Source organism: Xenopus tropicalis, chromosome 5 (genome assembly GCF_000004195.4).
Source record: "Xenopus tropicalis strain Nigerian chromosome 5, UCB_Xtro_10.0, whole genome shotgun sequence".
In the NCBI taxonomy this organism is placed as follows: Eukaryota; Metazoa; Chordata; class Amphibia; order Anura; family Pipidae; genus Xenopus; species Xenopus tropicalis.
Window position 1 is genome coordinate 113,481,506 of NC_030681.2, and position 13,355 is coordinate 113,494,860.

The following is a 13,355-nucleotide window of genomic DNA, read 5'->3' on the forward strand; positions in this document are numbered from 1 at the left end:
TCATCTAATAGGTGTCCATACAAATTGTTTTTCAAACAATATAAAATGTTGTGAAAGATCTTTCTTCATCTACACATATAAATGGGGGCACTAAAATAATATAAAAAAAACCTGTTACATTTGGGTGATGTACTTTATGTACCATTTCTTTATAGGGGTAGAATTTTTTGTGTTTTATTTCCTTCTTTAAAACTGATTATTTTGTTTTCAACCTAAAGCAGAAGTCCTTTGTTTATCTGCATTTCTGTGCTTGACAAATAGGGGAAAATTCACAGTGCAGTCTGCACAGTGTACTGATAAAACTCACAATAAAACCTATTTTGAGATTGTAGGTAATATTACAAGCTTTTCTTTTGCATACGGATGAGTAACCAAAGGGCTCCAGATATAAACAGCATTATACAAACTACAAGCAGAATATTAAATAACAGTCGTTATGTTGAAATATCTGTGTTTTCTAGAAATCCAAACGGGGCACAGTCTTCGGAAAACAGATGGCCTGTCTTCACGCTCGATGAGCAGCATTACCTTATGTTAGGCACAGAAGACTCAAAGACAAATCGGAAAATGCGTGCCAAACAGTGCAGATTCTGGAACAATTTCTATCCCAAAGTCCTGCAAATCACAGGTAAATGTTCAAAGCAGAACAGTCCTGAGTAATTAAAAGTTTCAGTAAAAGCTTTTAGAAGTATGCTTGCCAAAACAAACAAAAAAAATTACAAATTGATGTTGTACTGATTCCACTTTAATGGTCCTACCCAAAAGTTCACAAGGTTATCCATTAAATCAATGAATTTTGGCCATTTATGAGTGACTACATTGGTGTACCATTAACTGGATATTCTTATATTTGGCCCAGAAAACATTAATGCTGATAAAAAAGGCAAACAAACATAATGATTGAAACAAACTACAAAGACAAGAAAAGGTTTTGGGGAGTTATTTAAGGGAAACCTAGTAACTTCGTTATAATGATATTATACAGAAATAGTAACTAACCTGCACGATATTGCAAACATTATGAACCTATGTATCGTTGGCACAGGGACCCTATGCAAACTTTTAGGGCAGATTAAAGTATAGAACTGTATTTTTTTTAATCAATGGAGCAACAATATAAAAGTACTTGTACTGAATATATAAATCCTGAAGATAGGGAAGTACTGTACTGGTCGAAAGAAAATGACTCCTGTCATACATTTGCCACAGTGTGTATATTGTTTACAATAATAATGTACTTCATATATTTTTTTTATAAGTCAGGCACATTCCCTTTTCCTATTAAGCAGTGCTTAGAAGATATTTAGAAAATGGATGTCAATATAATTTGGTCTAGATGTTACAAAAAATCGAAAGCACAAGGACACAGTATTCCCAAACCCAAGATTTTAATACATGAAGTTTTACATTACATCTTGTGCAAGGACCGTTTATTTTAATTATGGCTGGAACGGAACGCGCTAATCCTGCTTTATTAGCAATAGGCTCATTTCTGTCCAGGGTAGTCATTTCACACAGATTGATGAGGTCAGTGCTAATAAGATGCATGACTTGCGATTTGATTTGTGACCTTATCACTAAAAAAGTAAACACGCGGCCACAATGTATCACACAGCCTGTCCTTTCAGTGTCTTTCATATTTTGAATTCCCCCATGGCATTGGAATTGCTATATGGAACTGAATTACTGTAAAACAATTAATACAATCAATGTATGTGTAGAAACGTATGTCTGGAGATGAGACTTTTGTCACCAGCATTTATTTCTATAAAAGCTTGTTTAATTTACAAAGAGTGAGATAAATGCCCCAAATTAATGTATACAAGGACACTCACAGGTTCTGACCTCATATGTTTTCCCAGTTGTGTTATTTCCACTGATATTTTCCATCTCTCCCTGGGCTGCATTCACTAAGAATGGAAAAATAGATTTGAGATAGTGACTACTGCAATTCAGTGCAGGCAGAAGTTGTGCAGCTCTGGCACATTAAATATCATCTGTCCCAATATAGTGCCAGCTTCATAAAAAGGCTGACTCAGGTGTGACTCAGTTATTTCCATAGCTGGCAGGCCTGTGTGTCCTTGCAAGAATAGCATACCCTGCCTCCAAGCATGCACACACATACATGTATCCACAAAAATACACGCATCATATTTTGTTTATTTGTTTACCTTGCCTCCTGTCTTACTGGAAGATGAGGCAAAGGCATTGGATTCCCAATAAATGGTGTAAGAATTCCTATATTTAGTGTAAATGACAAGTCAACCCCAAAAATATGTTTTTGCCTAATAAAAGAAAACATAATTCTAATATGAATTTATTAAAAAATTTCAGTGCTTTAAAAGTTATTTGTAAATGTAATTGCTATAAAAAGCAGCATTTGCTGAACTCCTGGATGTTACTTTTTAAACAATGTTGCAAAGGTCAGTCTCCTCCAGCAAGGCAGGTCTGTCAGTCTGCTGGTTTGTGTTACATTGTTTCAAATGCCAGAGCCACCAGGGCAGAGAATAGAAAAGGACAGACAAACATTGCTTTTAATAGCAGTTATATATACAAATAACTCCAAAACTATCACAAATTTGTAATGAATGTATATGGCAAAGTCGCTTAGAAGTTTGTTTTTCTTTTTTAGGCAAAAAATTATATTCTGGGTTGATTTGTCCTTTAATGATCTTTGCTTAAGGTTGATGGCACAGAGCATATGACAGCTAGCAGAGAAGTGCCCAAAACTGTCTGTGCAACCGACCTTGCATTTGAATAGGAAATGCATCTAGCAGGCATTTAAGGACTGAAATGCATCAGTCCTGGTACAAGTTGGACACCCCTTGTGTTATCAGTCTGGAGGATTATACAAATGGATCCATGTCAATATGATTATTATTAACTCTTTTGGTCCTAATTACTTGTGTGAAACATACATCTGCCTATACAGATACCTTTTAAAGGGGTAGTGTACCTTTAAGTTAACTTTTTGATATACTATAGAATGCCCCATACCTAGCAACTTTGCAGTTGGTTATTACTATTGTTACTTGGTATTCCTTATCTTTCTATTTAGGCTCCTTCCTACTTATATTCCAGACTCTCATTCACACTACTTCCTGGTTGCTAAGGTAAATAAGACCCTAGCAACCAGATAGCTACTGAACTATAAACTGGAAAGCTTCTGAACAAAAAGCTAAATAAGTGAACACCCCAAATAATAAATACATGAAGACCAATTACAATTTTTTTTAGAATATCAATGTCTATATTATACTAAAAGTTGATTTAAAGGGTAACAACCCATGTAAGACTTCCATCCAGCAACACCCTCATTCATTTCATGTTACCTTGGCTTTAACTGAATTGCTCTTTTTTTACATGCTTAACTTGCATAATACTACAGGTTTTTATCTACAGGTTCATTTTTTTATTAAGTACCCTTTTGAGACATTTTTTAAAATATGAGCCTTAGTGAGTTTTCTTATATATAGACTTAAATTACAGTAACATGTTTTAAACTGAAACAACATCTACTTACCTCTCAGTCTTCCTGTAGGTCTTTTGTATAGAAGAAAACATGTGATATTTTTAGTGAGTAAGATTTGAGGTATATGAGGGCATACCTAGGTGTAATTGGCTGTTCAACGGTTTGATCTAGATTGTTCCAAATTCTAAATTGGAATGCAAAGTCTATGACTAAGAAATATTATTGTGAATCAAATGAACATTTTTCATATATAGAACCAATTGAGCTTAACTGGACAAAATTGTTGGCATAAGGGAAATGTAAAGGGCTGCGGAGAAACAAGGAGCAAGTAGTATTTGTTTTAGAATAAACAGAAACTGACAGAATTATTTAATTGCAAAGTTCATTGCTCCTATTCCACCACTTGATAGTGTGTATTAATTCAGTTTTGCACATTCCAGAGGAAATGGATTGGATGTTCTGAGAATATTCTTTATGTCACAGGAAATGTTGGGCTTTTGCTCAGTGATAAATTGCAACTTTCACAGATACTGAAAATGCAAAATGTAAGGCAACCCTGCACAATATATCTCAGCAACAGTAAATGTCATGCATCTAAAGAATACACATCTGAATCTATAGCAGCGCACAGTAATTCTCAGTAAGTAAAAATATTCCATGCACCAAGATGGCTTTAATTATGCAGTTAGCTCGAAGCTTGGAGAAGTAGAATTACATCTTATTATGAATAATGATAGCTGTACTAAACATTATTGCATCTGCAACACCTAGCGTTAATGAAGTGTGGTGTTCTCCTTAAAAGTAATTACAATTCTCATAAGGTGGAGGCAGCCCCTTAGATTCGAGCTGGATGTCATAGTCTTATACACATAGTTGTCACTGCAAACTAGTCCTATAGTAAACCGAAATTCTGGAATGCGTGTCCTTATTCAGTTACATAGTTAAGTTGGATTAAAAAAGAAAAAAGACCATCATGTTTAACCCCTTCAAACAAACCCAATGAACATACTATAGACACATACAGACCTATCCACACACTATCCACTTACATATATACTTATATACTATACACTTAACTATATATACCTATATATATCTTCCATCCCCTTTACCAGTTTAGTTGCACGTCTCTGCACTCTCTCCAGCTTATTAATCTGTTTATTAAGACTGGATTCCAAAACTGCACTGCATACTCAAGGTGAGGCCTTACCAAAGACCTATAAAGAGGCAAAATTATGTTTTCATTCAATGAGTTGATGCTCTTTTTATGCAAGACAGCACTCTAAGCACTGAATGAAAGTGCTTAGAGTTATACAGCTTGTTATCCACAAAAATTCCATGATGCTTCTCATTTTAAGATACTCCCAACACACTACCATTTAGTGTGTAATTTGCATTATTGTTATCCCTTTAAAGCGCATTTATCAGCATTGAACCTCATTTGCCAGTTTGCTGGCCAGTTCTTCTATTTAGTCCCATTGCTCTGCATAAAGTGTGCCTTAATATTAAATGCACAATTGCCAAAAGAAATAACATATATATTAATATGTTATAGTATCCTTCTGCTCAAAGTTCTTATGCTGTGTAAACATGCTCTAGAGCAATATTTCTGGTTGCTTGAGTCAGAACTGCAGATCATTTTTTTTTTGTTAACTAAGCAGAAACATGTAGACATTGCAGACTGAGCCAGTCCTAACTCATTGGGACCATATGACAAAGTCAGAACTTCCTGTTAAAGCCTGGCAGCAAGTCTGCACCACAAAATCAGTTATAGCATACCATGCACATGCAATAAAATTCATTTGACTTTACAGAATTGTTTGTAGTTCTTTGTGATGCTTTTAGCTGTTGTTGCTGTTTTTTTATGCGAAGGTTCCTGTCAATCTGTCTATTTAAATTATGTACATTAGGTTAATTTAAACCATGAAGAAACTTTTCACCCTTGACAAATAGTGGATGTTTCTAGGTCTTACAATGTACAGTCTTCAATTTTTCTAAGTAGTAGCATTTATCACTCCTCTACAAAGAAAACCAATTTGCAATGTTTATTACCAATAAACCACAGCATATGCTGGGTCATCTGAGACAACAAAAAGGATATAGAACAAACTATATCATAAAAAATGGAACATCCAGTATGAGAAACATTCTTTAAGCAAATAAAACACAAAGCTGTATAAACACACTGAAGCTAGCAGTCAGGGGCCACGTAATACAATATATTTCATTTTTGGTGCATTGTGAACACAATATAAGACTGATATAATAATAGCAACTAATGAAAAGGAAGACGACAAAACAAACTTTCCGAATACACTGGCTTAGATACAGTTATAAATAATTACTGTTATTATTAACACATATTTACAAAGATCACTGTAAAATAAATGGGTGTACACATTAAACATGCAAGACATATGAAAATAATTGATACATGAGGTAAAGAGGACCCTCACCATAAGAGCTTATGTTCTAAAAGGAGAAGGGGTTGGAACACAAGGGGGCAGATTTCTGAATGTGTAAAGTTAGAGCTTTACACAGTAAAATTCTAGCACTTTATTCATTTTGATGGAATTTTTAAAAGCATATTAATCAGTGGGTTAGGAAGTTCACCATTTCATAAATATACCTCTAAAAATCTCATAGCAGTGAATATAGAATGGTGGTATTTTACTGTGGTGAGCTCTAATTCCAAACCTTCATAAATCCTCCCCAAGGTGTGAGGATAAGGTAGATCATGAGTTGGCAAAGTGAGTTGGCTTTGAATTTAGCAGCACATAATTTACAATGAAGCTATGCTAGCCTAGATGAGGGTATGCCTCTAGAGATCTTTTGAAAACAGAATGATTGAGAGAAAGTCAGACAGAATGTAGGAGAAATTTGAGAGGAGAGGTGCAGCCCTTGAATGTCAAGAAGTTGTTAGTAAGGCATTAAGGAGTAAATCAGTAGAGGAGCGCAACAAGCGGCATCATGAGTATATGGAGATGAGCAAAATGGCATGGCAGAGCAGGAGTGGAGGTTGAGGTGTTTGAACCAAGCCGTGCTATTCATTATTGACAGGAGAGGTAACAGTCTCTAATGGAGATCATCTCATAAAGAGTTACACAATTCGATGCACAATATAATGAGAAGTTGTGTGCAAGTTTTTTTCTTAGTTGTATGCAAGTTGTTTTTTTAATTCCATGAAAAAAAAGCAGAAAAAAGCACAGCCAGAAATATTCTGCTGTGTTTTCTTCTTAAAGGATAACTAAAACCTAACTGAAGTAGGGCACACATGTTGTACATTATATTTTGGGCTCCTGTACCAGCCCAAGGCAACCACAGCCCTTTAGCAGGGAAGATCTGTGCCCCCAAAGATGCCCCAGTAGCTCCCCATCTTCTTTTCTGCTGATTCACTGCACAGGCTCTGTGCTACTGTCACTTACTGAGCTTAGGGACCAATGTGCAATATACTGTATTTACAGAATATAAATGCCACAATATAAGACTGATTAGAAATGAATACAGATAATTACTACATGGCAGTTCAAAAACAAGTGCAATAAGCATCAGACTTTAATATATACATATATATATATATATATATATATATATATATATATATAGTACACAGGGAGGAGCACACCCTATACAAGTCCAAATGCCCTTGGTGCACACAGGGGCTTGATACAAAAGAAAAAGTGTTTTTATTGAAAAAATTCCAACATTTCGAGCACAACCAGTGCTCTTCCTCAGGGACAAACCAACAGACCCTATCCCATCCTCCCTGATGAAATGTCGGATGAATAAAAAACCATGATTTAATACTTTTTGTAAAACTTTTATTTTTCCTGATGATGCAGTCTTAAAAGTCCTGTGAGTGCTGGCCTCCATTGCAGTTGTATTTGTATTTTTGCTTGCACTAGTGCCCGGGCATTTACTTTATTGTATGTGGTGTGCTACCTTTGTTTGGACTATATATATATATATATATATATATATATATATATATATATATATATATACAGGTATATATATATATATATATATATATATATATATATTACAGGCTAACATCATTTTCTGCTTGATACATTGCTATGACCCCTAATTTCTCAACAGCTGCTTAAAGCACAATAAGCATGTGAGTGTAGCAGTTCCAAGATGGGGAGCACTGAAGGCCTGGATCATTGCTGCTATTGAGATTACTTAGCTCTGTGGAATCTTTAATGCAACTGTACTTTTTATTTTTTTGTATTCATTATTGTACTCTGTATTTATTTATTATTGTTATCACCCCCTCTTTATTAATTTATTTTTCTGTTGCACAGCGCTGTGTATATAAGTAGCACTATAGAAATAAAAATATACTTACAGTACATACATACATACATACAGACTTGGGTGCCACTTCAGTGAGTAAGTGTAATCAATGGCAAATATAACTATATCTAGTTAACCTGTGTGCTTGTTCCAGTATGTGCATTACCACGTTGGAATTGTTTTGGCTACAAAGTGGCTGAAGAACAAATAAAAATATCTGTTGAAATCAGAAAATGGAAGTTGAACATTCTCATGAAACCCTTCTAGGCATGATCAGAACAAAACCATCTATGGGAAAACATTACATTACGAGGAAGGTCTGCTAAACAAAGATAAATATTTTGACTATTTAATTCTGAATTGCTTTGCACTAAGCGGTGGTTTGGCATTTTACCATCAATGCAATTTTCAAAGCTTCTAAACGTGTCCAGAGTACGTAGCAGGTAAATTGATAAAGCCCTCTACTCTACAGAGTACAGCCTTCTACATGGAAGAATGGAGAAATGATATCAACTCACACTCACAGATTTTAGCAAAGATTGTATGATTTATTTTAATCAAAGTAAAAAATATTTCTATTAAAAAAGGTACACTACCCTGAAGGGATAGTTCCTGGGGGATAGATCCTTTCCAAGTAAGCACAATTAACCTATTGCTAGGATGAATGCAGTAATACCACTTTATTATATATAGACGTAGGGGGAGATTTCTCAAAATGTGAGATGAGAGTTCACCATTTGATAAATTCACTTCTAAAAATCCCATAGGAATGAACAGAAATGGGTGAATTTTACTGAGGTGAGCTCTAATCTCACATTTTCAATCTGCCCCTTAGTATTCCATGCAAGTGCAAAGCTGGCATTGCCTATACAAGGATAGCAAACATATGCAGCAAACATTTTAGTGTGGTGACTTGCCAGTTCTGTCATGTAATCACTTCTTTTTATATCATCCTTCTTACACAGTTTTTTGAAGCATATGTATACTTTTTTAACAACATATTATTAACAAAGACTGTTGAAGAGTGTGGAGTAAGAAAATGCTCCTCTCGCACAGCTGTTTCCTTCTTCTGGGACATGTAATTGTTCAACTGGCTTCTGAAAGCTGAAATGAGCTGTATCTAACACTTAAAAAGCTACTGTAGATGTAAACGGCTGCCATGTTCAGTAAGCTACCTTGCAGTCCCAGAAGTATTGAGGCATGGTCTATTATAAAGTAATAATTGGTGTAATCGTTATAACATTTATTTTACACTAGATAAACATCAAAAATGGCCCCACTGTTTTACATTACCTGAGATTAAGTGAAGTCAACAGGACAAGATCAGGTGGTAAATAATCTATCGAAGGAAAAGTTGTATAAAAATATGTATAGAAAACATTTTTACATGGCTTTGACTTTTTTGTCATTGGTAACAAATTGTCAGTCTGCCGATTTAAATCACCTACAATTTGGACTTCTCCAACCCTTCCCAATAACTTACTTGTTCCACCACATGTGTGTTAAGGCATACACAGATCTACCAGGTTTGAAGTCAGGACCAAGGAGGAATCAGAGTTCCGGCAAGCAGGTATAGTCCAATATGAAATAAAAGGAACAGTAACACCAAAAAATGAAAGTGATTTAAAGTAATTATCAGATAATGTACTGTTTCCCTGCACTGGCAAAAGTTGTGTGTTTGCTACAAAAAGACTACTATAGCTAATATAAATAAGCTGCTGTGTGGCACTGGGAGCAGCCATTCAAGCTGGAAAAGCAGATAGCAGATAAGCTCTGTAGAATACAGTGGTGTTTTATCTGTTGTTTGCTATGTAACCCTTTCCTTTTCTCCTTTGAATAGCTGCCCCCATAGCTACACAGTGCTTTGTTTATATAAACTATAGTAGTCTTTCTGATGCAAATACACTAGTTGTACTATTGCAGGGCAACAGTATATTATATTTTAATTACTTTTATACACTTTAATTTTTTGGTGTTACTGATCCTTTAAGAGTCTCAGCCTGCCATAGGTCAGGCAGCAATTTAGAAGAGTCAGATCAAACAAGAAAGTCAGGAACCAGAAGATCAATCAGCATATGTAATTTAGAAAGCACCCAGGTACTCACAAGAAAAGTCCTATAATCAGGCATTGAACTCACACCCATGTGTAATTACAACACTTTTAGCCCCAGTGATAGTGTACCTTAACTAACATACAGTGTATATAGGGACAGAGAGGAGCTCTACCCTTTACTATATAGGTCAGCTACCCTGAGGGTTGGTGAAAAGTAAATATAAACCAAAGGTATTGCATTTATTCAGGAACTAGTGCAAGTACGTTATTTATTGAGAAAAATAAAAATTGAGAAAACAATATTTTCAATAAATTATGTATTTGCACTCATTCCTGAACAGTACTAAATATATATCCTGGAGTCTATAAAGTTGCCTTTGTTTAAGTACAGCCCCCCTACTCTGCCTATTGCTGAGTAACTCTACACAACTTTCTGTTATTTGTTTCTGACCCTTAAATCAGTTTACCTCCAAGTTTGTTAATCAGCAGGCTTCTGTTACACTGATGTAGAAGTCAAAACTAGCAGTGTCAAAAATAAAAACATATTTTGCATTTTACAATGAAAAAAAACATATTTTTGGGTGGATATCACCTTCCACGATTGTTCTAAAGATCCTGAAGGAGCTTTTGGTTTTCAGTTTCATGGTTACTGAAAAAGAACAAAAAGGAAATAGCAAAAAAAAGTTAAATTCAATAGTGAGAGTACATATATTATATGTATATTGCCCTCTTTATATGTACTTCCTCCTGGGCATTCCTGTATAGGGGGGGTGTATGGAGTCAGGACCAGGACCAAGCTCATTTTATTATCAAAATTTACACAATTTTATGTTCAGGCTTCAGGACATGATGGTGTTATGTAAATGGGATTTTTTTTAGGAGTTTGGAATTCATTCCCAGAATTCCTTTTGTTTATTTCTAAAAGGGAACTTTGAAACTGAATGAGAAAGGAAGATCTATGAATTCAAATGTATGGAGTTATTCAGCACATTAAGACAGGGCCTTAATTTGGGGTCAGGTTTCATGTCACACTATCTGTCCTGACTGAATCCAGACCCCTGGACTATTTACAATCCATCCTAATAAACATTAATTACTTTTATTATCTTCACAAGTTATCTCTATCTATCTGTAACTTCCTAATTTATTGCTCGTGAACACTTCTCTCTGATCTAACAGTATATATGTTGTGCCGTTCCAGTTTTCATTTGTATTTTGCCTGACGAGCTTTAGAGCTCCAAAATCTTGCAATGTATTTTTATTGTTAGCCAATATAGGTATAATTTCTACAACACTCTTGTATTTGTGTTTTTTTTTATTATTTTTGACACTGGCTAACATGGTACTACAGTTTTATGATGTTCAAAAGACAAATTCTTGGGTCTGATAAGGTTCACCAATGCACCATTCAAAAAGAAAATGTATTGATGTACATTGAGTGACTTCACCTTTAAGAACTGTCATTAGTACTGCTTTGTTTTCAATCAATGTAAATACAAAGATTCAAATTTAGATTAATTCAGCCCTTGTAATGTTTTTCAGGAAATATTGATGAAGTAGAACAACAGTGGAAAGCTGAATTCCATCGCTGGAACAATTACATGATGGACTGGAAAAATCAATTTAATGATTATAGCAGTAAGAAGGAAAGCTGCGGAGGTCTCTAATTAATAGCTTTACCCTTTAAAAAAATTACCATATTATGATAAGTTGGTATAAACATGTTGGTAGTCATTTAAGGTTTACCCATGTCGCATTATAAATGAATTAAACAGAAAATCCAAACCAATATTGAGGCCACAGGATGATTTGTGAGAAATGTGCATAGCAAGCTGGCAGCCTGGTTGCTGTTTTGGGACAGGACACTAAAGGGATTTATGAAGTGACAATCAAAAGTATAATATTGTAAAAGGTGCTGACAATAAAAGTCAGCTGCCAGCACAGCACTGTCACAAGGCAATAGAGAGGAGAGGGCTCCTTTGGAAATCTTGCCTGTAGGAATATATCTATAGGCAGTGATCAGTTTTGAAGTGAAGGAAAAGTCTACTGGCAGCAATATTTTTGAAAAGAAAGGATAACATGCTCAAAATCAGACCTGTCTATGTTTCAGTGTCCTTATTTTAACAGAGAAACACATTTCCTTAGTATATATATATATATATATATATATATATATATATATATATATTTGAAAACCTATTAACATTCAGCATCTGTACTGAAAAGACTGGAGGACAGTACCTCCAAAGTGCCCTGCTCGCTCGGTCATTTTATTGATTGTCCAGCACTGCTAAGATACTAGTCTAGATTAGAAAAGGAATAGTTGCTCCGTTTAGATTTAAAAGTAACGAGGATTAAGAAAAATAGAAGCCTATGACGGTCAACAGTCCTTTATCTTTTTAATAAATATAATATATATATATATATATATGTAGAAACAATATTTGTGTAGTGTGTATATACTAATGCATATATTGGGGCTTTACACAAGGGGGGGGGGCTATGTCAGACATCAGTTTCATTGTATTCAGTAACGTATGATTGTGTTTTTCACATTGGTCCTCTAATGCTATGTGGGCAAAATACATGTTTAAAAAAGTTATGGAATTCTGTAAGTACATACCATTATTACAGGCTTTGTTGCCCACTCAGGAACTAAAAAAAAATGTAGTTGATATAATTTTGTGCTTCTGTACTTCTGTGACTTATACAGCAATATAAGAAAGTGACTTACATTTCTACATTCTTACTGCACTAACATTCAAAGCTGAATGCTAATTGGCTAATACAGGACCAGTGCGCTTCACAGTTATTATTGTGTTTGTTCATCGGTGTATTATGTACCAATACAATAAAATATGTGGTTATTTCTATTTGGTTCACCATGATTTTCTCCTCAAAATTATTTTCTTCAAACATTCAATGCTCCGGTGTTCTGTCATTTAAAGAAAAACTATACCCCAAAACAATGTAGGTCTTTATGAAAATGTATTGCATAAAACAGCTCATATGTTAATCCCTGCTTCATCTAAATAAATCATTTCCATAAAACTATACTCTAGTAGTATGTGAAATTGGGTAATACTGGTCATTTTAAAGGAGAAAGGTCAAAACTAAGTACCGTATATACTCGAGTATAAGCCGATCCGAATATAAGCCGAGGTACCTAATTTTACCTAAGAAAGCTGGAAAAACTTATTGACTCGAGTATAAGCCTAGGGTGGGAAATGCAGCGGCTATTGCTAAGTTTCATCAAAATAAATACCAATAAAATTACATTAATTGAGGCATCAGTGGGGTATATGTTTTTAAATATTTATTTCAAATAAAAACTGTAAACTAGCTCTGTAAGTGGAGGTTCAACAAAAACAAATATTTTATAAACAATGATAAGAGTACTCAGCAACCAAACTAAAACACAAAGTGTTAATATCCTTCAAAACTATAAATAGTTTATATAGAATATAAAGTGCAATGTCTAGTGCAGAATGGGATAGGTGAGGATGGTAGATGAAGATGAATTTGGGA

General features: G+C 34.7%; 1 protein-coding gene across 1 annotated transcript in view; it reads left to right on the forward strand.

Annotated features, from left to right (window-relative positions):
- bche (butyrylcholinesterase) overlaps nt 1–12,700 on the forward strand; it is a 33,582-nt gene extending 20,882 nt beyond the window's left edge. Inside the window, exons 3-4 of the mRNA XM_002931564.5 lie at nt 462–628; nt 11,370–12,700. Of these exons, the coding sequence (XP_002931610.1) occupies nt 462–628; nt 11,370–11,494 (292 nt within the window). The 3' untranslated portion in view covers nt 11,495–12,700. The remainder of the gene's footprint in view (nt 1–461; nt 629–11,369) is intronic.
- The last annotated feature ends 655 nt before the right edge of the window (nt 12,701–13,355 follow it).